Here is a 27,132-nt window from a genome sequence, read left to right as displayed (position 1 = left end):
TCTTCGCGGGAGCGGTTCCGGCATCGTTGGCCAGGACGTGAGAGCGGCGCCTCCGGCTCGGGCATAATGGCTGAGAAGCGGCACACAGGGGACGCCGAAGCCCGGCGGCTCCCGGACTCCTTCAGGGGTGAGCCCCGCTCCGTCGCCCACCGCCCCCAACCCTTCCCTCGGGAACTAGCCGCAGCCTGCGTGTCCCAGGCTCGTCTCCGTCGCTTTTAAGCCAAGCGGCCGCTGCTTTAAGCTTCGGTGACGCTGAGAATAGTGAACCCTGCTCCGCGGGCTGGGGGTCAGATTTAGGGATGTTAGGGTGCAGAGTGCACAGCGGCTTGCCTGGCACACGGGGGACGCACCCACTGCAGGGCACGTTTCCAGTACCAAAGCCGTATCAGGGGCTCGCGTGCTCCAGCGGTTGCCAGACGCCAGGCCCTGTGCCATCGCTTCGCGTTCATTATCTCGTGGTATGCATGCGGGCAAGGAGATGCTTAAGCGACTCTTGGCCAGTGAGCAGTGGAGCCGGGGCGCAAACCTGCACCCCACACCCAGGACCCTGCGTCTTCCTGTCGCGCGACTCCCCTTTCCTTCCCACCCATCCCCTCCAGCCAGCCTTTGCCCACCCCCATCAACGGAACTGGAAAGAACCCCTGCTCCCCCAGCCCCACCCATGGCCAGTTTCATATTATTTAGCAAGACAGACCTGTGAGGTTTTGCCCCCGCCCCTCACATATAGTAGGCTATTATTTGTGGAAGAAAAGAAGAAAGTCTCTTTTCGGCATTCTTCCCCTCTCTTCCCAGCTTCACTTTCTGCCCTATCCTGCCTCCTCTTTACTCCCTTTGTTCTAGGGATCTCGCCTTCGGGGCTTTTGTTTCTCACCAGGAATTCCTTTAAGAACTCCCACCCTACCGGGGCCTTCCCTGCCTTGATGGCAGAAACCTTGAGTGGCTCAATGCTGTTCCTCTGTGAAGGAACTAGTACCCTTGAGAGGGCTATCATCTTGAACCTTTATTGGCTAACCTCTTGGGGTGGGGGTGGGGTTCCAATAGAGATAGGTCCTCCCTGGGGTGCTGGTTCCCTCCCAGGGGCTCTTAGTGATCCAAAGGAATTATTTCTAAGGATGGAATTTCAGACGGGCTGACATAGAGAAGGACATTTTCGGTGGGCTGGGTGGGCTTTTCCAGCACCCCACAAAGAACATGATGTTGGACTTAATGATTCTGATTAGCTGTAAAGCCAGCTTTGTCCACCCATTTCCTTTGCCCAGCGATCCTTCCCAGGGGCATCAAGAGAATTATCCCTCACTTTTCTCTGCTAAGCACATTGGAGATTTACCTTCCCAAATCAGTAGTGTAATAGGAAGGATGTATTTGGAGAAACTGATACTCAAAAGAGGTTGAATTACTTCAGAGTCACCCAGTTTATAAGTAATGGAGCCATATTTTAAATTGGGGTTTGACTGACTCTAAAACTTGCAGTCCCCCTCTTTCATAGTTGGTTGTCTTATCCTAGGTGGGAAGGTGGGTGGGATACTTTCCTCTGTGCCCTGACCTTCTGGTGGGAGACAGAGGGTCTATGAGGACAGTATTAGCAGTTTGGTGAAAGCAGTGGGAAATCTGTAGACATTTCTTTGGGAATGCACATGATCTTTATTGATACTTAATATCCCTTTAGTTGTTTTTTCATGATCACAGACCAGTTTTCACTCCTAAGTTCTTTTTCTTGGTTCTACAATTAACTTTTTTTTAGACAGAATTTGTTTTTCCAAATCCAGTGAAAACTGTGTGCTCCTCAGAAAATTATACATACAAACAAAATTTTGCTTAGTCTAGGTTCCCCTCCCCCCCCCTTTTAAAAATATAAACCTTCGAGATCCAACATGGGTAGGAAAGCCATTACTAGAATTTATTAAATAGAATTTACTGAGTGCTTGCCATGGGTCAAGCACAGCCTAAGTGCTTTACAAACATGATCTAATTGCAGTCTTCTAATAGCTCCACAAGGAAAACATTATCCACCATTTTACAGCAAGGAAATCAGGGCTCAGAGTAGAAAAATCACACATGTGTGTACCTCAGAGCTAGGTTGCAAACCTGGGCTATGTGATTTTCCATTTTCCCTATCCTAGAGCTACCTCCAAAATGTATACCCCAGAGAGGACCTTCTCAGACATCAGTACTTCACTGAAGGTGAGAGACAACAAAGAAAGTGCAAAGGAACCTAGCTTCAATCCAGACCTCTTGAATAAGACATCTCCAGAAGGCTGCTTCTGAGGGAAGCGGTGGAATATAAAAGCCCAAACTCTGTCCTTTTATGACTTTGCTGACAATTAGTCTTAGGAATATATAAACATGACGAAACCTAGGGCAAGACTACTTTTTCTTGAAGCCAGTGCATTCACTTTGTAATGAAATAATGCAGCTGGATTACAAAAAAAAAAATGTATTATTATAATTAAGAGACATGTCAACAGAATATATCCCTTTGGGAGAATGCCTGAAAATAAGCAGAATCAAGGGACTGATTTGTTTATTTCAGTTGTTACAGCTGATCAGATTGGGGAGAAATTTGTAACTTCTTTAATAATTAATCTGAGTTAAACCATCAATGGTCATAAATTAACTCAAACCAATGACCAAGTCTAGTTACTAGTAAAGCTGGCATATATATATTTATATTATTTATTTAAATATATATTCATATATTTATAAATATATTTGATTAAGATGGTTCCTTATTACATGTTCTTATTACAAATAGACTTTGTCTGGGTTTATATTATCTTGATAAAGGAATTACAATTGTCATGATAATATAAAGTGTGGAAGGAAAAAGGTTAGAGATTACAATCAGTGGAGAAAAAGTATGTGTCAATTCTCCTTTCTCCATTCTTTTTGAATCTTTGTCTATACTCTGAGACTGGTAAAGAAACTTAAACCCCAGGCATTTCAGCTGACATTTCAGTAGATTAGCCTCTGAAGATGCAAACAATAAAGTATCTGTCATAAAGTATGAGACAATAATAATTATACCAACTTTGTCCAGCTGTGAACACACTTATGGTAAGATGGTATATAGTGTAGTGAAATGAGAGTGGAATTTAGAATTCAAGGATCTGAATTGGGGTCTCACTACCATCACTTACTACCTGGGTCACCTTGGGTAAGTCTCAGTCTCCCGAGTCAATTCCTCATCTCTGTCCTGGGCATAATCTTACCCGTGGTAACTGTCTCCCAAGGTTTCAAGAATCAAATGAGAAAATTTATGTGAATGTACTTTTGAAACATTAAAATGTCAACTATTGAGATAATTCATTAATGGAGAAAACAAAGAATGAAGTTAACAATGACTATTCAGAAAACCTAGTAATTATGCAGGGAATTGAAATTTATGGGCAAAAAGTTGTACGAAAGATGGTTCAAGATGGTTTAGAACTTTATTGCCCTGCTCAAATGTAGTCTGTTTCTCCTGTAGGGATAGAGTCCCCAGACAGATTGTTAGTCTTGCTATTTTCTCAGCAGTGTTTAGGTCCCGGAAGGCAATTCACTTAGTAAAAAGTTTATAAACTGTATCAATGTGATCTTTAAGTTGTAATAAAAATAACACTGCTATTTATTGAACACTTCCTGAGTGTCAAGTACTTCTCATTGGTTTTTATATGAGATAAGTATTGTTCTTTTCCCTCATTTTACTACTGAGAAAAGTTAGTGATAGAATTGGAATCTGATCCCAGAACCCTGAGCTCTTAGCCACTGCTTAGCTTCTTTTTTTTTTTTTTTTTTTAAGTTTTTTTATTTATTTATTTGAGAGAGAGAGAGAACACCTGAGAGGGGATAGGGTCAGAGGACGAAGCAGACTCCCTGCCGAGCAGGAAGCCTGATGCGGGACTCGATCCAGGGACTCCAGGATCATGACCTGAGCCGAAGGCAGTCGCTTAACCAACTGAGCCACCCAGGCACCCGCCACTGCTTAGCTTCTTGACCTCAGTTGAAGAACTGTGCTTCTGTCTGCACCCCCCCACCTTTTTTTTTTTTAAAGTAAGTTTGATGCCCAATGTGGAGCTTGAATTCATGACCCCGAGATCAGAGTTGCATGTTCCACCGACCGAGCCAGCCAGGCATCCCCAATTTTTAGATAAAGTGATGTTGCCCTCCAAAGACTTTTATGAGAAAATTAATTGTAGATACTTTTAAGATGTCCAAGTAAAGGAGCTGGGTGGAAAAAAAAAAACAAACAGTGGAAGAGGTAGGAGGGTTTTCTTAATATATTTCAGGTCTGGTCTAAATTTAATTAACTTAATAACATTATGAAATTGTTTTTCTCCAATTTTTCTGGATATAACTGTTTCTGTCTTTCCAGCTATGGGCAATATTCAGCCCATACATATTCATTCTGACAACTGCTTTAGGAGAGGATGATTCTGAACTGTATTCAACAATTATTTACTTGGCAGATGGTTTTTGAGTACGTGTTATGCTCTAGATGTCTACCGTATTAGCTCATCTACTCTTCACATTTAACCCTCTCAGGAGGTACTCCTATTAGCCCTATTTTGAAATGAGGAGACTAACACAAAGAGAATTAAGAAACTTTGACAAGATCATACAGATAATAAATGACAGAGCCAGCTTTGGACCATCATGCTATGTTGTTTTAAGAAGATCAAAATCTATGAGGAAGACGGACCTTGAATAGGATAATTGCAAGTATGATAAATGTTTTTTAGAGGGGGTAAAGTGCTTTAGGCGATTTGGAGAGGGGGGCCTATTTAAGACTCGGGGTTCAAATTTAAAATTACCGATGACACCCTCACCTCTTTTTCCTCCTGCTTTATGGCTAAAACAGTCGAATGAAGGAAAGCTACAGAAAATCCCCAAGATACTTGGGAAAGAAAATATTTACACTTATTTAATTTCCTTACTCTTTTCGAGCTAGGCAAAGGACTCCCTTTATTTCAACTTGCATTGGAAATCTTTCTTAAAAGGGTTTGTCCATTTCCTTTTTCTAATATCTCATGGTAAACACATTTTATGATTCAGACCCCATAATGCTTCGCCAGTCAGTATTTGTTCTTTTGATCCAGTATTTGTAGGCAGAGATGGTTTATAATAGAGAGGAAAAAGTACTGCCTCCAGCCATAGTTCTTAACTTGATACCATCCGGCCTTTAGCCACTCCAGCCCAGAGACTAATTTCTTCCCTAGAGGTTTAAGGATAAGGGCATTCGAAGAACTATAAACCATGCCTAATTAAAATATTCGTTTGCAAGATGGGTTATAGTGTGTGCTTGTCTGCTTTGAAAGCCTCTGCCCAAACGACTGCAAGTTGTAATCTCCAACTAAATACCAACATTTTTTTCAACATACATTTATTGAGCCCTACTGTGTGCTAAGCTCCACCCCTCTCACGCCACCTGGTGTTATTTTTCTCTCTGTAGTGTGCTGCCTCATTTTTGTTTCTTCACTTTTTTTCTCCATTTCACTTCTTTTCCTTTTCTTCTTTTGTTTCCTTCCCTTCCTTCCGTCTTTTTTGTTTGTTTTGTTTTGTTTTTAAGATTTTATTTATTTATTTGACAGAGAGAGACACAGCGAGAAAGGGGACACAAGCAGGGGGAGTGGGAGAGGGAGAAGCAGGCTTCCGGCTGAGCAAGGAGCCCGATGCAGGGCTCGATCCCAGGACCCCGGGATTATGACCTGAGCCAAAGGCAGACGCTTAACGACTGAGCCACCCAGGCGCCCCTCCTTCCGTCTTTTTTTTAAATTTCTTTTTCTTTTTTCTTTTTTTTTTTAAAGATTTTATTTATTTATTTGAGTGAGAGAGAGAGCACGAGTGGGGCAGGGAGGGGCAGAGGGAGAGGGAGAATATAATCAGAAATATTACATCCTGAATATTTATACCTTTCAAAGAATTAAAAAATTGCCAAGACCTTTCATTTTGACCTACTGTTGCCCCTTAAAAAGTGCTGTTTAGGACCTTGCTGTTAGCATGTTTTTGAGACCAAATTCCTAGCCCTCTTATCTCTCCCCACCCAAACAGCACTGTTCTCGGCAATGCACGAAGATGTGAAGTGCTTTACTTGCGTTCAGGGAAGGGGGAAGGAAAAGATTGCCCTTAAATGTTGCTGCTCAGGCATTGCAACAATCCTTGGGCTCATCTTTTTTCTTTTTGTGTGTATTAATGCAAACGAGTCTTGAGTTAGATTTTCAGATGCCATGTGAGACCTTTCTGGCCTTTCCCTGAAGAGAAAATCTAGTCTTTTTTTTTTTAAGATTTTTTTTATTTATTTAACAAAGATAGAGAGCACAAGTAGGCAGAGCAGCAGACAGAGGGAGAGGGAGAAGCAGACTCTCCGCCGAGCAGGGAGCCCGATGTGGGGCTCGATCCCAGGACCCTGGGATCATGACCTGAGCCGAAGGCAGCCGCCCAACCGACTGAGCCACCCAACCGACTGAGCCACCCAGGCGCCCGGAAATCTAGTCTTTTAACTTTAGAACAGAATCTCAATGATAAATGGAATTTATTATTGTACATGATTTCCAGCAGTGCCAAGTTCAGTGGACCTTTTAGTAAATCAGCTGATGCTGTATCATTAACAACATGTAGTGCTCTGAAATCATGCCTGTGTTATCCTCTTGAAAAGATTATTTTACTGCTCTTTTGGAAGCTAACCCAACAAAAATTACCATACAAGTTGTTGTTGTTGTTTTCATTTGTTTCATGGTTTTGTTTGTTTTCTTCTGTCTCAGCTCAGAAAGTCATTTGCTTTATTACTCTGGGACTGCAGGAGGAATATTTCATACCTACTTTACAGATTTTTGTGAATATTGGAAAGATGGTATATAAGGAATCCAGTTGTGGCTGCCATGTGATAGACATTCAATAAATGGCTATTATTAGTAATAATTAAAGATACCTCCAGAATGAGAGAAATTTAAGAATTACGCAATTTCATCTTTTCAGCAAAATTAGTTTACACAATAAAAATGCGTGGAAATTTTGCTAAGCATATATGCGATGCAGCAGAGTTTCTGTTTGAGAAAATTGGACATAACCTAAATGTTCATTAGGTTCATGGAATAATGGAATATTATTCAGCCTTTAGTAATAAAGAATATGTAGTGACATGAAAAGATGTTCACAATATAGAGGGGAAGCAGATTCAAAGTTATTATGTATGCCATTATTTCATTTTTTTAAAAAGCAGGATAGGAAAGGTTTAGAGGACATGTAGCAAGGCAGAAAAATCATCGCCATCTAGAGATAATGAAAGTATAGATAATTTTTTCTTTTTTAATTTCTTTAGCTATAATTTCTAATTTTTATAGAGATAATACTTTGCTTTTAAAATAAGAGAAAAAAAGCAATGGTTTTTAAAATTTATGTCAGTTCCCTGGAGATAAGCCCAATTTGAATATTGAGTTAAACAGTGTTGATTGTATAAACTTACATCCATTTTCAAAACCTAGCTTTGGTTAGTTAAAAATTTAATGCAGTTTTCAGAAGAGTTGGTAGTAAAAGAAAAAAATTAACCGTGGCCAAGTAGTATTTACAACCAAGTGTCATGGGATCACTAATCTTTGGGAGTTTTCCTACCCAGCAATATCAACCAGTATATCTCAGGAATGCTGATTGCTCATTATTTGTCTTTTACCTCATACAGCTGGTAGGGAGGATCCAGTCTTCAAGGTAATGAATTAGAAACTTGAAGGGAATGAATTTCATGAAATCATGAAATTCACTAAGAGCCTGGTGAGGTTGAAGCCTCACCTCTCTGAGGAATGTGATTTGTGTACCTTTAGGAGCTGTAACCAGATGGGGAGGAATTTGAAGGCTTGAGAATGGGATAGTTTATGCACTAGAATAATATGAAATGGTGCCATCCCCAGTGTATGTACTGATTATTTCTAGCTGAGCATTTGAGATGTGAAAGACCAAGCCCAGTTTTTAGGATCTCCGCTTCATTTCTTGTTGCTCTTCATTTGTAATCCCATGGATTCATGTGGGGCTTTCAAAAACACAACGTCACAACAGAAACTGAGTGCGTGCACACATATACGCACACGTACACACGAGAAAAGACTGGGCTGGAATAAGAAGAATAGGAAACATCTTTGCCCTCAGAGAGTTTATAGTCTAATACGTTTAGGACCCAGAGCTATGAACTTTGCCTGCAAATAGGCGGCTTGGGGCAGTATTTTAGAAGGCACCAAATGCTGTCAGAGTAGTATTTCTCTGTATTTGAAGTATTTCTCAAGTATTTGTGGCCAGTCTGTTCCTTGTTTGGAATCCAGTTCACTTTGGAAGCCTAGACCTGAGCCTGGCCACCAGCCTTGAGACTGTTTTGCTATAAATAGGCACAGCTGGAATTAAGAGGCCTTCCTCTGTAGGACTATCAGATTTCATTCTTGGAACTCCTACCATGCTTTCCCAGTTTGGATACTGTCTTGAGAAAGTGCTCCAAACACGAAAACTTCTTTCATGAGGATTTTTTAATTCAGAGGCAAAGGACCGAAGGAGTGAATTGACTTAGGACATGGGCTCTGGGGTAGGATGACCTGTGTTTGAATCCCAGGTCCTCCTCCATCATGTGGTCTTTGGAAAGCTTTGTGGCTTCAGTTACTTAATTGTAAAATGGAATTAAAAATACTTGGGGCGCCTGGGTGGCTCAGTCATTAAGCGTCTGCCTTCGGCTCAGGTCATGATCCCGGGGTCCTGGGATCGAGTCCCACATCAGGCTCCCTGCTCAGCAGGGAGTCTGCTTCTCCCTCTCCCTCTGCCTCTCCCCCTGCTTATGTTCTCTCTCCCTTTCTCTCTCTCAAATAAATAAAATCTTTAAAAAAAAAAAAATACTTCACAGGCTTTGTAAAGAATAAATGAGATACACATGTCAAGTAATTGAACACAGTGCCTACAACATACTGTCAACAAGTGGGTGCTGTGATCATGATCATCAGTCGTGATAATGCCTGATGGAGCCTTCTGCGCAGGCAGCACTGGGTCCCTGCTTGGAATATCCTCTCAGTAAATATGTCGACAGCCCCACAAACTGTAACTTACAAACCTCCGGAGATTAACTTAGAGCCCTTTTAGTCAAGTATGCATAGGACGTTCACCTCACACTGTGACACAGTGTGAAAACCACAAAGTTATCTGTAACGTTTCTGGTCTTGCATCCTGTGTTTCAGAGCACTTGACCTGGATACCACCTTGTGTCGCTCTCCCATGCTCTCCGCCTCAACTCTGCTTATTTCTTGGCCTTCTGTGGATTCAAAGGCCTGCCTCACTGCCATCTTTGCCCTTCCGAGCCCTAACCATTGCCTGGCCTGCCTCCCCCCCAACCCTTGCCAATCTCCCTCCCATTACTAAGACCGTTCCTGGAAATACTGCAGAAGCTTTCTGTGGTCCATAAGAAAAGTGATAGTATCCCTTGGCCTTCTTGGTCCCTCCGCCCTCCTCAGAGAGGAAAAACAAACTAAAAGTGAGGAAGTCACTGGTTACTGAAAGTGGAAAACACAAGCCAGGAAGTGAAAGGGGTTTCCCAGGATGGTAGGGAAGGGTGGTCCCCGGACCAGCTGCTCACACCACCTAAGAGAGCAAGTCCAGACACCCCTCCAAGAGACGCTCTCTTAGAAGAGGAAATTGGTAGAACACCTGACCCTTGTGAGAGGAGATTTAGACCACTGAGGAGAGGTTTGAGGTTGAATCAATATGGGAAAAAAGCAAGACATTGGAGGAAAAACAAAAAGTTGTATGGGATGGAAAGATGAATTTGACATCCCTACCTGGCTTAGCTTTGAATCGCATTTACATATTCATGAAGTGGAAAATTTGATAATGACCTAACCAAAATGATGATATAATTAGAAGGATGGGTATATTTATGGGGTGGGGGAGAAGCTAAATCCTCTTCCATAGTGGAAAGTCAGTAAGTAACGCTCAAAAGGGATGAAGCAACAAGGAACAAAACCAGTGTATTATTTAGAAACAGGGAGGGATAGACCAAAATACTCAGCCAACAGAGCAGTTGCCTTTGAAGAAAGGAATACTGGAAGAGGTAAACAGGGGACTGCTCTCTTTATACCGATCTTGGAGAACTTTGGGACTTTTTAAACTTTGTGCAAGTATAACTGATAAAAAATTAAAGCAGAAAAAGCACAGATGCAGGGTGCCTGGGTGGCTGTTGGTTAAGCATCTGTCTTCAGCTCAGGTCATGATCTCAGGGTCCTGGGACTGAGCCCTGCGGCAGGCTCCCCGCTCAGCAGGGAGTCTGCTTCTCCCTCCCTCTGGCCCCGCTTGTGCGCTCTCTCTCAAATAAATACATAATTTTCTTTTAAGCACAGATGCATAGCAACAAAGGCTAAAAAAGAAGGTGAGAATAATAGGGGGAAGAAAAATAGTTAACAGATTTTATTTATAAAAATGTGTGTGGTTTGGAAGAATATTCATCATCTCTGGATTGAATAATTTCCCCCTTTTTATACTCTTCTGAAATTCTTGCAGCGGGGCGTGTATTCCTTCCTAGTAAGAAAAAAAGCGATTTCATGTTGCAGGAAAGGAAGCAATTAGAAAGTGAGAGGAAAACTATGTACAAAGATGTTGATGATACATTGTTAATAATCCTAAGAAATCAGAAACAGCATGTCTGATCATCCAGAAAAGGGTAATAAATTACGGTGCACATGCCCAGTGAAATAGTATGCAGTTCACCTTTAGTTAAGCTGTCCCCTCGGCTTAAATGCTCTGTACCTTCCTTCCCCCCCCCTTTTGGTATCTTCCTTAACCATCCCAGATGCACCTCTGACAGCCACCACCGTCACCTACCCACCCTACCCCACTGTCACCTCTGTGTCAGATGTGTAAGTTACCCCTATTCTGTGTTTCCAAAATGCTCTATGGTCTGAGTCGAGACGCTTGCCACCTAATGTTATAATTATCTGTCTGTCTTGTCCACTGAACCTTCCTGATAGCTAGGATTGCGTCTTACTCACTTTGACCACTTCAGTGCAAAGCACAAGGCGTGATAAATATCAGGTGCCTAATACATGTTTGCAGGATAAAAAATAATGTGGGAAATCCTGGTCATGTTAAGTAGATGAGAAAAAGTAGCACCTGCACTTCAGGGTTGTTCCAAGGATTAGATGGGAAAATCCAGCTAAAACAGTAGAATGCCAAGCATCGGTGTGTTCAGTGAACAGAGGATAAACATAGTGGGAGTGTACGAACAACAATGACAAGAGCTGTATATTTTTTGTTTTCACAGATAGCCCCAGTGCAGGCCTTGGGCCTTGTGGCTGGGTTTTGGTGGCTGTCTCGTTCTTGTTCACGGTTATAACTTTCCCCATATCGATATGGATGTGCATAAAGGTAAAGAATACGTCACTTCCGTCTGCAAAGGGGCTAAGCCCACGTTGTGTGTATGTGTGTGGAAAAGGGAGAGAGAGAGAGACCTACTGGCCTGAATTCTTTTTCCTTCATCTCTCCCTTGGAAAATTCCCTCTAGTCACCTACTGTAATGGAATCTGGGGACTTCCTTTCAGCCATGGTCCAGGCAGTCCTTCTCATAGGTTAGAGTAAGGACCCCCATCTGAAATCTTCTGAGATCAAGGATGTGGGGTGGTCCTGTCCAGAGTCAAGACGCTGAGGTTTGTCTCCTGGCTCCATTGTTCACTGTGTGAACTTTGCCACATCTCCTCCCTGTAAAATGGGAGGAAGTAACAACATGCACTTCACGGGGCTGTTGCGAGGATTAACTGATGTATCGAAACATACTTATCCCAATGCCTGGCATATGGCAAGGGCCCCCAGTGGCTGGTTATTTTTTCCATAAAGTTATTAATACTTCGATAAATAACTATCATTTACACATTCCTAAGAAGGTAAAATAGGCTCCAAGAATTTTCAGATACATTTATTATTATAATTTAAGGAATTGGGAGACAAACTATGGGGAATTCAGTTGTTTGTTGTTGTTGTTTTGATTTTTTCTGTATTAACAATGCATGAGTAACTGAATGATTATGTTAACAGCTGAGGAGTAAAGGATTTGCTCCTATATACTACCCTATACTTCCCAAATTTTATACAGTGAATATCTATTACTTTTATAATCAGATAAAAAAGTAGTGAATACATATTGTGCTTGGTAATTAAACATTGGACGTGTTATTTATAGATACCGTTTGGATTTTATTTTATTTTTTTTAAGTTTTATGTGTTTAAGAAATCCCTACATCCCACATGGGGCTCGAACTCATGACCCCGAGGTCAAGAGTCACATGCCCTTAAGACTGGGCCAGGCAGGTGCCCTGATACTGTTCAGACTTTAGAGAAAAAAAAAAAATGGAGGCATCTAACCTGTTTAGAGCAGAATATATATTTAAGAAGCCATCTATAAACATACATCGTATATAGATATTTGCACTCTTCGTGTTCAATTACCATTTGTGTTTTTGATCTAGATCATTAAAGAATATGAAAGAGCCATCATCTTTAGATTGGGTCGCATTTTACAAGGAGGAGCAAAAGGACCTGGTCAGTACTAGAATTCCGTGTGGGTGGCCTGGAGACTGAAGTTCTTCCTCTTGGTGATGTGACTTCCCTTATGCGGGTCCCTTCTGTGTTGACTTGGAAAAGAGCGCCTGTAACAGAAGCCATATGACGGTAGTGGTGGTGCTGGCCAGTCTTGCTACAGTCACCCTTTCCTTCCCTGGCTCCCCTCCCCTTCCCATCCCCGCTGATAAGACTATTTTAGGCCAAGAATAGCCACAGCTGTGGAAGTTTGAGCATGGGGAATTTCTACTCGCTAAAGGCTTTCTGGATTTTGTTCTCTGTGCCTTATTTTTGGCAAACTTCCCTTAAGCCCCTACTGTATTCCAAGCTCTGGGAATTCAAGGGAGACTAAAATATGGTTCCTGCCCGCAAGGAGCTTGCCGTCTAGTGGACGCCAAAAAGAAAGCAGTTACAATCCCGTGTGCTAAGTACCATGACCAAGTCATTGCAGATAGCTGTGGAAACCCGGAGACAGGTGACGGGCCCCAAGTGGGAGGATGAGACCAGGCTTTGGAGGTGACATCTTGGCCGAGTCTTGAGGCATGGAGAGGTGTTGGCCAGAGGGGCGGTGTTCCCGGCAGACACACAACATGTGCAGAGCCATGTCGAGGGGAGTATGGTGGCCCAGGGGCCTGCAGGTCGCTCAGCCCCAGGGAGAGCATGGAGGTCGAGGAGAGGGGAGCGGCCGAAGAGGGGCGCCAGGGCAGGTCATGCAGGACCTTGTGTGGCCCATAGGGGTCCGTAGGTCAGGAAAGATGGTTGTGCTTGCAGCTGAGAAAGTGGGTCAAAGGAGAGAACCTGGAGGCCTAAAAAGACGTGGGAAGGATTGCGTTGGTCTAAGTGAAAACCAGACAGCCAGCGGCAGTGGAGTTAGGAGATCACATCGCGGGCCTCAGAGGCGTGCACCGAGACGACCTGGCTTCCTTCCGTGGGCTACGTTGAGAATTAGAGCAACCGGACGAGGTGCCGGTGTCTCTCGCTAGTGTTCTGTGTTTCTTCGTTGCAGGTTTGTTTTTTGTTCTGCCCTGCACTGACAGCTTCATCAAGGTGGACATGAGAACCATTTCATTTGACATTCCTCCCCAGGAGGTAAGGTGACGGTCCTTTGCCATCAGTAACAGATGTCACGTGTGAAAGTAGCTGGCAACGAGAGCAGCACAGAATATGGTGGTGCTGAGAGCACGGTGTAGAGCCTGTCTGCTGTCACCATTTTCTAGCTGTGTGACTTTGAGCAAGTTCCTTAACCTCTCTGTGCCTTAGTTTCCTCATCTGTAAAATTAGAGGTTATAATAGTCAGACCTACTGTTTTTTTTTTTTTTTTTGAGATAGACAGAGAGAGAGAGAGAGCACAAGCCAGAGGGGGGGGGAGAGGCCGAGGGAGCAGCAGACTCCCCGCGGAGCAGGGAACCCGGATGTGGGACTCAATCCCAGGACCCTGAGATTATGACCTGAGCCGAAGGCAGATGCTTAACCGACTGAGCCACCCAGGTGCCCCAGTAGGACTTACTTAGAAGGTTCTTGTGAGGACTGAGACGTTATATGTAAAGTGCTTAGAACAGTGGCTGATAAACAGTAAGTGCTACATCCATGCTTATTATTACCAAGCGTAGCATAACGTTAGCATTATCATATTTGTCATCCTTTTGACTGCCACATTTCTCTGCTATGGGTTTCTGATAGAAAATCCAGCTTAGTACAATATTCTTTTTTTTTTTTTTTAATATTTTATTTATTTATTTGACAGAGAGAGAACACAAGCAGGGGGAGTGGGGGAGGGAGAAGCAGGCTTCCCGCTGAGCGGGGAACCCGATGCGGGGCTCGATCCCAGGACCCTGGGATCATGACCTGAGCCGAAGGCAGCCGCTTAAACGACTGAGCCACCCAGGCGCCCTTAGTACAATATTCTTAAGGTTCGTGATTGTATTCGAGATAAAGAATTAGGAGCTGCTCATTTGGCATTTTAGATAAAGCATATAATGTTTTATAACAGTAATTTTTTTTTTTAAAGATTTTATTTATTTATTTGACAGAGAGAGAGACAGCAAGAGAGGGAACACAAGCAGGGGGAGTGGGAGAGGGAGAAGCAGGCTTCCTGTGAGCAGGGAGCCCAATGCGGGGCTTGATCCCAGGACCCTGGGATCATGACCTGAGCCGAAGGCAGACGCTTAACGACTGAGCCACCCAGGCACCCCTATAATAGTAATTTCTCCATGCTCTTTCAAACTACTTTGCAAGGAATGTCACAGTTGAAACTCACCGCAGGATCCGTAACTGCCGAGGGGCAGAGGGATCCCAGCAGACCAGACTGGCAGAGCCGAGAGCGACGGTCCGCTCAGTGGGTTCTTCGCCGAGTGCTTTTCCCACAGCTCCATGCTAAATGCACCCGACGTGCACTCCGTCACGGCCCGGGACAGTGAGGGCCATCCTGGGCCGCATGTCCGGGGAGGCATCATCACCATCACCGGGGCAGATAGAAAGCCTGGAAACAGGATGAAGGGAGGGACAGAAGAATCATGTCAAGTGTTTCCTGGCCAGAGGCCAGGTGCACAGCAGGGTGGTGGAGCCTGGCCGCGCTGGTTGCCTTCTCTTGTCCCCGACTCCAGGAACCGGCGTAGGAACCTCCTTGCTGATGCCAAGCAGTGGGTGATGAGGTCAGACTTTATCATCCACATGCATGTAGGGACACCAGGAATCGCTTTTACCCACGAGAACAGGGCTAAGAGGCATGCTGTATTCTCTGCATGTTTTCCCATCTTTCAGAGAAGATGGAGCCTCGGAAGGAGCCCCTCGCAGGGTAGCTGGGAGTCCTGATGTCCTCGATAAAGGTGGTGGACATCTGGCAGGCTTGCCGTAAGCCGCTCCTTCCGGCTGCTCTCTCCTCTGCTGTGGGCCGCTGACTCGCAGCGGATTGGCACTTGGCGAGCAGTCCTTTCTGCGACCCCCTGTGAACATAATACAAAGGAAGAGAAATACTCCGCCGACGATGAACAGTAGCAGCTGTCGAAACCTCTGGCTGTGGCAGTCACAGGGGCAAGAGACTGTTTAGAAAGGATACACATTTTCCTATCACATCATGGGAAATAATTCATTTTCACACAAAGATGGTGATACGTTATTAGAAATATTTTTAGATTATCAGAAAAAAAGATAACTGCTTTCCTGCCTTGACAGGGACTAAACTGCTATGGAAACCCATCGTCATTACTACCTGCCATTTACATAGCCCTTTACACTTTCAAAAGAGCCTCCTCGTTCTACGGATCTTCAACTTCAAAGCAATTGGCAAACCATTTGCGTAGAATTGGGCAGTATTATTAGCCCCATCTCACAGGTGAAGACTCTGTAGGTCAAGCAGGTTAAGAGCCTCACTAGAGATCACCGAGGGAGGTACAGGGGGTACAGCTCACGTGTCCTGACCCTCCCTCCCACGCTCCGCCTCAATCACACTCTTCCTAGGATCACGTTTCAGTTCATCTCTTGGTTATTCACTACCTGCTATGTATCCAACGCTCCTCCGCTGCTAGAGATAACAAAGCCAAACTGCCCTCAAGAAATGCATGGCCTAGTAGAGAAGCAATGAGGCCAACCAGCAACACAGTCCCTGCAGTTAGGTGCCAGGGGAAAAGTGGTTAACCCTGCCTGGTCAGGGAAGTTTCCCAGAGGAAAAGACACTTGAGTTGTGTCTTGGATAATGAATAATCGCGTGCCAGTCTGCTGGTGTGGGGGAGAGGGGGGGAGAGGACATCCAAGCAGAGGGGACGCCTGCACGAAGGCCTGGGGCACGGAACATGGTGCTCGGGGACCTACACCTTGTCCTGTGCAGTGTGTGTGCAGGAGGGAGCAGGAAGGAGTGAGGCCAAAGGGCCAGCTGTCAGAGGACCTGTCTGCCAAACTAAGGAGCCGCCCTGAAGCGGGGAGGGAGGAAGAAGCATTGACGCATCATGTCCTGGAAAGCATTTTTATGTAGCATGCTATAAAATATATTTTTACCCTGACCTCACTCAATAACAACAGTCCCCATTCCCTTTTTGTTCAACTTCACTGTACCGCCTCAGAGAGTTCACCAAGCCCAGGCTCTGCCCCAGCGCCGTGCCATTTCGTGCATTATGCTCCCTGCTTCGCATACTCTGCCGCCACCCTCGGGAAATTACTTCTTTCAAGACGTAGTTCAAGTATCACCCCTGCCCCCGACAACTGCCCCTCCTTTGTCCCATCAAGGCTCCCTTGATCCCCCACCCTCTTTGAAAGTGCCTGCTATGGAGTGCTGTCTCAGAATTTGTTGAATGATCGAAGGAATTAATGAATAAGTGAATGTATTTTATTAAAATTCTAAAGGCATCGTTAGCTTTCGGATGCTTTGTTGTCTTAGTCCATTCGGGCGGATATAACCAAATCCCATACACTGCGTGGCTCATAAACGACTGGAATATATTGCTCACCGTCCTAGAAGCTAGAATCCAAGGTCAGGGGACCAGCAGACTCAGAGCCTGTATGAGGGGCTGCTTCCTCGTCCATAGACGACCATGAAGGTTCAACCCCTATGACCTAATCACATCCCAAAGGCCCCACCTCCTAATGCCATCACATGGGGGGTTAGGGTTCAGCGTCTGAATTTGGAGGGCACACAACATTCAGTCAATAGGACTTACTAAAGAAAATCAGCCGATGTCTTAAGATGTTCCGTAGAATAACATTGCTTACACTTAGATTAAGGAAGGAGTTGGTTGGCAGGTGTAAAATGGCTTTCTTGCTATTACAGATCCTCACCAAGGATTCGGTGACCGTCAGTGTGGATGGTGTGGTCTATTACCGCGTTCAGAATGCTACCCTGGCCGTGGCGAATATCACCAACGCCGACTCGGCAACCCGTCTTCTGGCACAAACGACTCTGAGGAATGTCCTGGGCACCAAGAACCTTTCCCAGATCCTCTCCGACAGAGAAGAGATTGCACACAACATGCAGGTGAGGCTGTGAGTCCCCAGAAATTCAAAGATGAAGTCAAGGGTTAGTGGTTGGTTGACAACTTTTGATTAATTCCAACTGGGGGGGATCCCTGGCGGGCCTTTTTCTCTTCACAGAAAGGTTTTCTCAAACTCGATGGAAGGGAATATTTTTCACACAAATAGCTCATGGGTTAACAGCTCAGATGCGTGCATTATATTTTTATTCCCTTCAGTGTAAGGTTGTTTTTTTTTTTCCCCCAGAATTAGCATTAACCTTTTTTCTTTAGCGTAATAATTCTGAGGCCATTCTGCAAGACCGTGTGGGTGTCCTTAAAGCTCTATTCTCTGCACGAGTCCCATGACTTCCCTTGTAACTCATATGCATCCCAAGCTTTCTAGAGTAATAGATTATGAATTAAACCTGACTTGTTCAAAGAAGATAAAGGACTAAAATCCGAGATCTTGTTATTTGTATAAACGTCCTTGTGTGTCAAATCTGTGACCTTAGCTGATGCGCACAACCACTGTAGGAAACAGAAAGGAAGGTTTCGTTGCTCCCATTGTAAAGGGACGAAGTGGAAGCGGGAAGAAGCGCTGTGGCTTACACGGAGTCACGTTAGATCAGGAGCCAGCTGGCCACCTGCTTTTATTAGTGACGTGGGACTGGGATACAGCCATCCCTGTGGCTTTTGACCCACATCGGCACGGTTAAATAGTTGCAAGAGAGACTGAAAATAATCACTGTCTGGCCCTTTGAGGAAAAGTTTGCCAACCCCTGCATGAGCTTCTTAGTAATGGAACCAGGATCAGCTCCCCGGGGCCTCGGCCCCCGCAGAAGGTAACTAGCCTCTCTCCCGGCACCCCCGCCAGCGCCCTGTCTGCTCCCAGCCCAGAGGTCTGCCGTCGGCCTCTGGGCTGGGCTGAGCATTCTTCGCTGGCCTTCTGTCTTCCAAACAGTGTACGCTGGATGATGCCACTGATGACTGGGGAATAAAGGTGGAGCGTGTGGAAATTAAGGACGTGAAGCTGCCCGTGCAGCTTCAGAGAGCTATGGCGGCTGAGGCAGAAGCGTCCCGGGAGGCCCGCGCCAAGGTAGCCTTGCTGTCTTGCCTTGTTTTTTTTTCTTTTTTCTTCTCTTCTTTCTTTCTTTCTTCCTTCCTTCCTTCCTTCCTTCCTTCCTTCCCTTTCCTTTCCTTTCTTCCTTTCTTTCTTTCCTTCCCTCCTTCCTTCCTTCCTTTCCTTTCTTCCTTTCTTTCTTTCCTTCCTTCCTTCCTTCCTTCCGTTTTTCCTATTGAGTTCTCTTCTTAATTACAAAACAGTAAAACATTGTCGTTATAAAAATGGAAGTAATCCTAAAGCGTTGAGTCAAGGTGAAAGCCTCCCTGTCACTTCCAGCAACATCCCCCCAGGGGCCACCACTCGTGACAGCTTAGTGTATATACTGGGGCTTTACCTGACGAGGGTGTTAGACTGCTGGCTTGTTTGTTTTACGAAAGTAGGGTCGTACCATACCTATTGTTCTCTGCCTTGCTCGTTTCGCTGAACAACATCCTGTGAGCACAGTGGTGCGTGCAGAGCCACCTCATTCTTCTGTGACTGCGTGTCCCACACTCTATGTTCCTGGTCCCCCACTAAGCACAAATTAACAGTTCTGACTTCAGCGCAGCTGGGCAGTCCCGTCAGTGTGCTTACCATTCATTCCTTCCCTATTTTGTTTCTTTCAAAGATTTTATTTTATTTTCTAAGTCATCTCTACACCCAGTGTGGGGCTCCAACTCACAGCCCCAAGGTCAAGAGTCGCACGCTCTACCGACCGAGCCAGCCAGGCACCCCTCCTTCGCTATTTTTGTCTTCTCTTTCATTCTCTCTTTTCTCAGGATCTTCTTCCTCTCTGTCCTCTTAACTTTTTTTCACTCCTCTTTCTCTGATGTCTGCTTTTTCCCCTCTTTCTGCCTACCTCTGGAGCCCGCATGGATGCATGCCCCCTATGCGGGGTATCGAGGAAATATCTATTAATCTAACCCAGGAAAGAGGATTTCTGGAGCTAATACATAAGGACACAGGGATATCTCGCCAAACCCAAGGTTGGGAAGCAGACTCAAGTCTCCAGAGTTGGAGCCAGGGACCGCAGTGCGGTCAGGACTGAAGGGAGCTGATCATTCCATCTCCTGGGCCCCACCTCACTGCTGACAGCTTGAGGGCAGAGCATCTGACTCTCAAGTTTACACGCCTCCCCAGCTGAACACTAAAGGGGACAGACCAGCCTTGATTCCACATTCACAGCAGAGAGATTTTCTTCGGTCAAAATTTAGTCAAAAGGGCAAAGTCAGGTATTAATAAGGTCCCACAGCCCCTTGCGCATATATGAATGGGTGGAGGAAGAGGGTCAGTTCTCATCAGAGGGGTTGCTGTGGACTCGACAGATCTCCCAAGACTCAAGGGGCAAACCAATCTGTTGTTTTGTTGGAAAATAGTAGCTGGAGATAATTGGCTAAGTGCAGAACCCTAACCTTCGAGTAGGAAGCCCTTTAAGCTGCAAATCAGGCCACTATAATTTCTTAGCCAACACCGAATAGAATAGTAGCTCCTTTGACACACTTTGACACAATAGAATAGTAGCTCCCAGAATTTTCTACTAACCAGAATTGTTAGGTTTTCCTAACGTGATAATTAATGCTTATGAGGACGACCTGGTAATACTGCAGAACCCTCAAGTGCTCTCTCTCTCAAAGTCATCACAGTTAGAAAACTAAGTGGTATTTCTGGTGACATTAAATATGCCCTGCTATAATCTAATGAGTATTTTGAAAATTAGGAATTGCTTTTACCTAGAATATGTCATTAACCAACAGCCCCATTTCCAAGCCATATCGAATGGAACTTATCATACATAGACAACTTAGAATGTCAGAGCCCGAAAAGTCCTTAGGGATTACCTTCAGAAGGTGACACATAACCTGGCCCAGATGCTGCCCCTCCACCCTCCTATTCCCCTGCTGGTAATTAACCACAGCACTGTTTTCCACTGAGTCTAAGCTTTGACCTCAGAATCCTCCTATTGCCCTCCAGGTGACAAGCCCCAACTGCTTGGAATTGGCTCTAAAAATGAAACTTATTTGCCATCCCACTATTCTGATGAAAAAATTGAAGCCCAGAAAATTTATGTGATTTCCTCAAGGCCACAGAGTTGATGAGTGGCCGTAGAAATTAAAAATTAGAATTCCCCTCTGCTCCTCACTGCCTCCTCTGGACTTCCCATGATGGACGGAGCCTCTGTGCAGGTGTTCTCACCAGCTAGGAAAGAGAATCCCTGATAACAATGGGAAGAGATAGAGGAAGCCGGTTAGAATGCTGAATTACTGTGCTCCCACTTGGATGAGACCGTAGGGACCATCTAGAATATTCTCGTGGACCTGGGCACTGACTGTCTTTAAAACCAGGGTGAACACATAGAATCACAAGGAGTCTCTCCCTTCCGTAAAATACAGCAGCCCTGCAGCCACCATAAGGCCAAAAATTCAAAATCATATATTCAGGTTCTCATGGAAAATAGGGAGTCTGTTTCTTCAATATATAAATTGTGAACCAAAAGGGTAGGAGAGCCTCTAGACTAAGAGACTTCAGAGAGAAATTCCTCAAGTTAATTAGCCATCAAGGAAATGCAAATTCAGATCACAAGCAGATGCCACACTAGATATCCACCAGAATGGTTCTAAAAAAAGAAAGAAAGAAAAGGAAAAGAACCGGGTGTGGGTGAGGGAGGACCTGGTGCTCTTATTTTGTTAACGAGACTGTAAATTTGGTGCCTCCACTTTGGAACACCATCTGGTGGCAGCGTGTACCCAACAGAAAGGCCTGTAGTAGAGTGTTCACAACAGCTTGTATTACCCCGAACTGGAAACTGCCCGCATGACCCTTGCCGTTGAATGGATAAAGTATGCTTTATTCACACGAAGGAGCACCATGCAATGAAGAGAATGAACGTCCAAGTGCTCGCAAACATGGTTTGAGAGAAAGGAGCCGGGCACAAAAGAGGACAGATTCTCCCGCAAGCTTGACAGCACGTTAGCCGAACCTCTTTCTCAAGTGTTTAGACCCGCTCTTAATGGCTTGAGATGTAATACCTTTTCCGCTTGCATCCTTCCAGATTTCCATTCTCATAACTCTCAAAAGAAGGCCCGGCACGTGCTTTCAGGCTCATATTCCCGGGCCTAGTTATCTATTAATTGAGAGGGTGGAGTGCAGAAACTGTGCCCTTCTCAGACCAGCCCGCCCGGGCTCTGGAAGGAGACAACAGTACCAACCTCACATACCTGAAAATGCCCGACTCGCAAGTGATGGTCTGTTGAGACGAAGTGTTGCTCGACATGGGGCTGCTGGGCGTTTGGCAGAGGCCCCACGCCCCACAGGTAGTTGGCTCTGCTTTCTGAGATCCCATTCACGGCATCTACGGGGCCTGTGTTTAGATGGATCCAGAGGTACTGCACCCACGTCTTTGCCAGCCTGCCCAGAGCTGCTTTTCCATTAACAACATGGCGTGCCTAGCCTGGTGGGTCCGGCTGCCCAGCCAAGAGACTGTGCATTGACTGGTAATGGGAGATGGGCTAGCCTTGCAGTTGGTCCTTGTCCAGACCAGGAAAAAGAAAAAAGTGCCTTACCGGCCGAGATGACATGCAAAAAGCTAGAGCCTGCCGTTCTCGGGGCAGGGGCTTGTTTTGCATTCTGTACATAAGGTGCCTGCCTTAGGGCACGGGTATGTGAGTCACTTTGAGTGTACCTGGTTCTTGCCCCTTCTCACACACCTACGTAGGACGTCCTGATAAATTAAGGTTTTTATCCTCTAAACTGAGTGCCTTCTCTTGGTAATACCATATCCGATAACCCCCATCTCACCTAATGGGACGACCCAGGCAACCGAAACCTAGAAACCCGGGTCCCCGCCTCTGTTCCTCTCCCTCCCTGTACCCAGTCAGCCTCCATACTGCTGACTTCCCTCCTGAATAGCCCCCCAGCCCATTCCTCCCTCCATCGCCACTACCAGCAAATCGCCCTGGTCACTCTGAGGCTGTCCCACTAGCAGCTGTCCGTGTCTCACCCGTCCTCAGGCATCTGTCAGTGTGTCTTCTTCAGCTAGATCTGATGAGGTTCCTGCTGGAAACTTCAGCTTCCCACTGCTGACAGGCTGCAGACCAAGCATCCCTGCCTCCGCTTGGCCTTACACCATATTCAGCCACTTACATTTTTTGGGAATGCACCAGCTTTTTTTTATACCTCGGTGCCTTTCCATGTGTGCTGCCTGAAGTATTCTTCTTCATCTTTGTCCAAACAGCAAAGCTTTCGTCCTGTTCTGTTCAACTTCTCTATCTCACCACCTCACCTTCTGCAAAAACTGCTTTCCTCTGAGGGCTGGCACTGTGCCTTGTATCCATCTCTGTCCACATCTGTCACGCTGGAACAAAGTGGCCTGTTTCCATGTCTGTGTCCCCTGCTTGACCAGTTGCTGAGGGAGGCGAGGGGGTCCACTCTCACCCCCAGCTCCTGCACAGGGCTTGACCCCTGGGCCCCAACAGTAACGGTGTAAGTAAATATGGCTCCACTGATCCTAGGACCATTGCTTCCGACTTTGACTCTCACGGGAGTATTATGAACCATGAATATTTTGAGATCCATGTGAAAATAACCTAGCGGAACTGCACGATTAAGCTGGAGGATCCTGGTATCTTCACCCCTCTTCTCCGACGATTATGAAGTAAAAGGAACTGCCTTGATTTGGCTTCCGAATCTTGTACGCATTAAGGCATAGGTGGATCCAAAAAATCGGGTCTTGACTTCCCACTTGCTCTTCCTATACAAGAGCCTCCATTTATACTTTCCACACGTACTACAGCTTTCTGTCTTCCTAACAATGGCCCGAGGAGGCAGGTGCTGTCCCATTTTAAGAATAAGAAACTGGAGCTCAGAATGTTAAATAACCCCCTTGAGGACACGCAGCTGGTAAGGGTTTAGGTTCAAGATTTGAGCTCAAGCCTGTCTCACTCCAGAGCCTCCCCACCACCCCCGGGATGTTCAAACGTTTATGCTCATGTAACCTCTCCAAGAATTTAGAAAAACTATGTTCCCATCACACATTTTAAATAGACCTGTAAAAATTTTCATTTGAATTGATATATTTGGTTGAGCATATAATCCCTGGCATGTTTTAAATATTGACATTTTACACTAAACCTGTGAACATCATTCTTTTAAATGTATCCAGTGAAATTCAAATAACATAATGACTCCATCATCTATTTAAAATACGTCAATAAGTTTTTCATAGTCGGGCATGTTTCACTGTGCCTTTCTCTCCTTGAACTTATATTTCCACTCCATCTCCTCCATGGATTTCTTTTCCTAATACAGTATATTTCGTCATGAATTATTTTATTACTCTACTGCAACACATTTAGTATCGAAGTTAAAATTAATTCTTAAAAAATTTCCTGTGACTATAAGCAAGGCATTTAAATGTTTCAGAATTTCTCCTCAATAATTTTTTTTTTACTAGAAATGCTTCTCTTAACAAGGTGAAGAATTCATATCTTCGTAGCTCGCTATTACTTATTGCCAAAAGATTAAACATCAATTCTAGTCTTACCTTTTTCATTTTTATAGATATAAGGAGTCAGAACTTTTGTTTACATAAATAAGTGGGTAGAAATGAAAGTTTTGTTTAAAGTCACGCCATGCAATTCTTTGCATTGCCTCTGATCTGAATTTATGTGCTAAAAAAATCATACAGCGATCTTCATCAGAAAATATATATATTTTTAAAGATTTTATTTATTTGACAGAGAGAGAGCACAAGCAGAGGGAGCGGTAGAGTGAGAGGGAGAAGCAGACTCCCTGCTGGGTGGGGAGCCCGACGTGGGGCTCGATACCGGGACCCCACGATCACGACCTGAGCCGAAGGCAGACGCTCAACTGACTGAGCCACCCAGGCACCGCTCAAAAAATATTTTTAATGACCATCAGCTTTCAGTTCACTCCTGTAAAGTTCTCTTTCCTTTCTTAACAGTCAAAGAACTAGAAATCCATTTGACTTGCAAAAGGATTCGTATCCGTCGTTAGTCACTCTCTCAACCCCTACACGGTATTTTGAATTGTCCCTTTGTCCGGTCCCCTGAAGCGTGTGAGAAAGATCACAGTAAAAGAGGATATCTTGGGCACCTGGGTGGCTCAGTTGGTTAAGCGACTGCCTTCGGCTCAGGTCATGATCCTGGAGTCCCGGGATCGAGTCCCGCATCGGGCTCCCTGCTCGGCGGGGAGCCTGCTTCTCCCTCTGACCCTCCTCCCTCTCGTGCTCTCTGTCTCTCTCTGTCTCAAATAAATAAATAAAATCTTTAAAAAAAAATTAATTAAAAAAAAAAGAGGATATCTTGATCTCAGGCACGTACTCAGGCAAATCAGATAGAGGAAAAAGGACAAATGGAAACTGGGTAACTGGAAACCGATTTCTTTTTTTTTTAATTTTTTTTTAAAAAGATTTTACTTATTTGAGAGAGAGAGAGAATGAGAGACAGAGAGCACGAGGGGGGGGATAAAAGGGAGAAGCAGACCCCCCGCTGAGCAGGGAGCCCGAGGCGGGACTCGATCCCGGGACTCCAGGATCAGGACCTGAGCCGAAGGCAGTTGCTTAACTGACTGAGCCACCCAGGCGTCCCTGGAAATCGATTTCTTAAAACCATTTTGGCTCGGCCCTGGAAGGTTTAATGTACATACCCGGGTTTGAAGACAGCTGCCTTTTTCTACGTTTTGACCACTCCTTGGTCCTGTCCCGTAGGTCATTGCAGCCGAGGGAGAAATGAACGCATCCAGGGCTCTGAAAGAAGCCTCTATGGTCATCACCGAATCTCCGGCAGCCCTTCAGCTGCGGTACCTCCAGACGCTGACGACCATCGCAGCTGAGAAAAACTCCACGATCGTCTTCCCCCTGCCCATAGACATGTTGCAAGGCATCGTGGGGGCAAAACAGTGAGCCGCAGAGGCCAACGCAGAGATGCACCCGTCCCTTCCAGGGTAGAGCGGGGACCAAATCAGCCCTTAACCTGTAAGGAGAGAGGAGGGCGGGACCTCGACTAAATATTCCTTCCTCTCTCTCCTTTTCCATATGTTGACTGCAAGGTTCTTAGAATGTGTAGTGATCCTAGCAACAGATGAAGATTGTTAGCTTGTAAACACTGAGAAAGAGAAGGGGTGCGGGGAGGGGACTAGTGATTTATAGAAGATAATTTCTTACTCGTTAAAATATTTAAAAGTTCATATATTTAGATCATTATGTAATAGGTTAAATCCCCCTTCTTTTGACTTTTCAGTGGGTCGTTCTGCAACCTCTATCTGCAGCCAGGCCAAAGGCGAGAAAATAGGTTATAACCACCACTTGACAGCCTGGCTGAATAAATGCTTTGCAGAAAGCAGAGACCTTAGGCTACGACCAGCTTCTCTGGGCCACACGTGCCTTACTCCCGGGGAATCTTAAGGAAACATTCTTGCCATCTGTTTACTTTCTAATCCCAGGCCATGTTTCAAAATAATCCTCTCTCCAGAGGAGGCAATTTCTTGCCTGTACCTGTCAACACTGGAGGAAATGGTCAAGATCAGTGAGAAAGATGATCTTAACCCTTGAAAGACTTGTAAATCTGCTGCCACAAAAATCCTTTAAGAATAATATGTTTCTTTTCTTTTTTTGCTCAAAACTTCTTTGAGCCTCTCTACGACCAAATGATTCCCCTGTGGTCTTTCAAACCAGCTAAATACTTGTCACAAAAGTGCTTTTTTCTCACTTTTAACTATTTTCATATATCAGGTTCTCAATAGTTTGATTTTTTAAATGACACTTTCTCTAAGTTCTATAAACAACTCTTTATATACCCATTCGAATAGCTTAAGGACTAATACTTTTTAAAAAAATGTCTTCAGAAAGCCATTCTATTTTACTGTCTGCATGCTATTAACTGTTGTACACTGTGAAATATTTTGGTTATCAGTCCCGTTCATTAAATACTATAAGGAATTCACAGTATATTGGGCACATAATAGCCAATGAGCTTGGCGAGACACTGTCAAACTTAGGATATACATACGGATCTAGGTCTTTTTTCTATTTGCAGAATCATCTTTTTCTGTCACTAATGTCGTTGCCTAAAGAGGAAGTGGTCAGCCCCTCTGAACCACAGTTGCTTATTTTGCAGTAATAGGAAACACCTTCAGTTTTGCAAATGTTCTTGAATCTGAGCAACGTGGCATTCTTCCTGGTCCGAAAACCTGGCTGGCAACATTCCTCCTTGAGGAACTCAAGTTACTCATTTTAAATAATGCTCTTATCTCTTTGGTGAGGTGGCAACCCATAAGGACCAGGAAACAACTCCCTATCCTGGCTGAAAAATCTCTTCTCAGGCTTAGAGTAACCGTGCGTTCCGCTCCTGGAGTTTCCCTATTTGCAGATACCAGTCTTCGCCTCCCTGCCTTGTGGATTCATAGCCCAGTAGGGTGGGATTAAATTGCTTGAGAGGGAGGAAGCATAAAAGGGGTCTAGGGTGAGTGTTGGTAGAAGAGGTTTTTCCACATGGCCTCCCTTTCCAATGCTGTACATAATAAAGTGTGCACTTG

The 27,132-nt window shown here is 44.8% G+C and overlaps 1 protein-coding gene across 3 annotated transcripts; it reads left to right on the top strand.

Annotated features, from left to right (window-relative positions):
• Window positions 1-27,132, top strand: STOM (stomatin). 3 transcript variants are annotated; one of them, XM_021691803.1, is made up of 7 exons: window positions 1-127; window positions 11,252-11,355; window positions 12,450-12,522; window positions 13,547-13,629; window positions 17,300-17,503; window positions 18,442-18,576; window positions 25,307-27,132. In XM_021691803.1, the coding sequence occupies exons 1-7, from the start codon at window positions 67-69 to the stop codon at window positions 25,499-25,501; spliced, it is 855 nt and encodes a 284-aa protein (XP_021547478.1). In that variant the 5' UTR covers window positions 1-66; the 3' UTR covers window positions 25,502-27,132. The 3 variants fall into 3 exon arrangements, with proteins under 3 accessions (XP_021547478.1, XP_044776745.1, XP_021547479.1); XM_021691804.2 differs by lacking the exon at window positions 1-127 and adding an exon at window positions 4,584-4,698; XM_044920810.1 differs by lacking the exons at window positions 12,450-12,522; window positions 13,547-13,629; window positions 17,300-17,503; window positions 18,442-18,576.

The sequence above is a fragment of the Neomonachus schauinslandi genome, chromosome 13, assembly GCF_002201575.2.
Source record: "Neomonachus schauinslandi chromosome 13, ASM220157v2, whole genome shotgun sequence".
Lineage (NCBI taxonomy): Eukaryota > Metazoa > Chordata > Mammalia > Carnivora > Phocidae > Neomonachus > Neomonachus schauinslandi.
This window is presented reverse-complemented; position numbering and strand designations above follow the sequence as displayed.

Coding starts and splice junctions, on each gene's coding strand:
- STOM (XM_021691803.1), top strand. CDS start 67: ATGGCTGAGAAGCGGCACACAGGGGACGCCGAAGCCCGGCGGCTCCCG. Junction 17,504..18,441: donor AGATTGCACACAACATGCAG/GTGAGGCTGTGA, acceptor TCTTCCAAACAG/TGTACGCTGGATGATGCCAC. Junction 18,577..25,306: donor CCCGGGAGGCCCGCGCCAAG/GTAGCCTTGCTG, acceptor CCTGTCCCGTAG/GTCATTGCAGCCGAGGGAGA.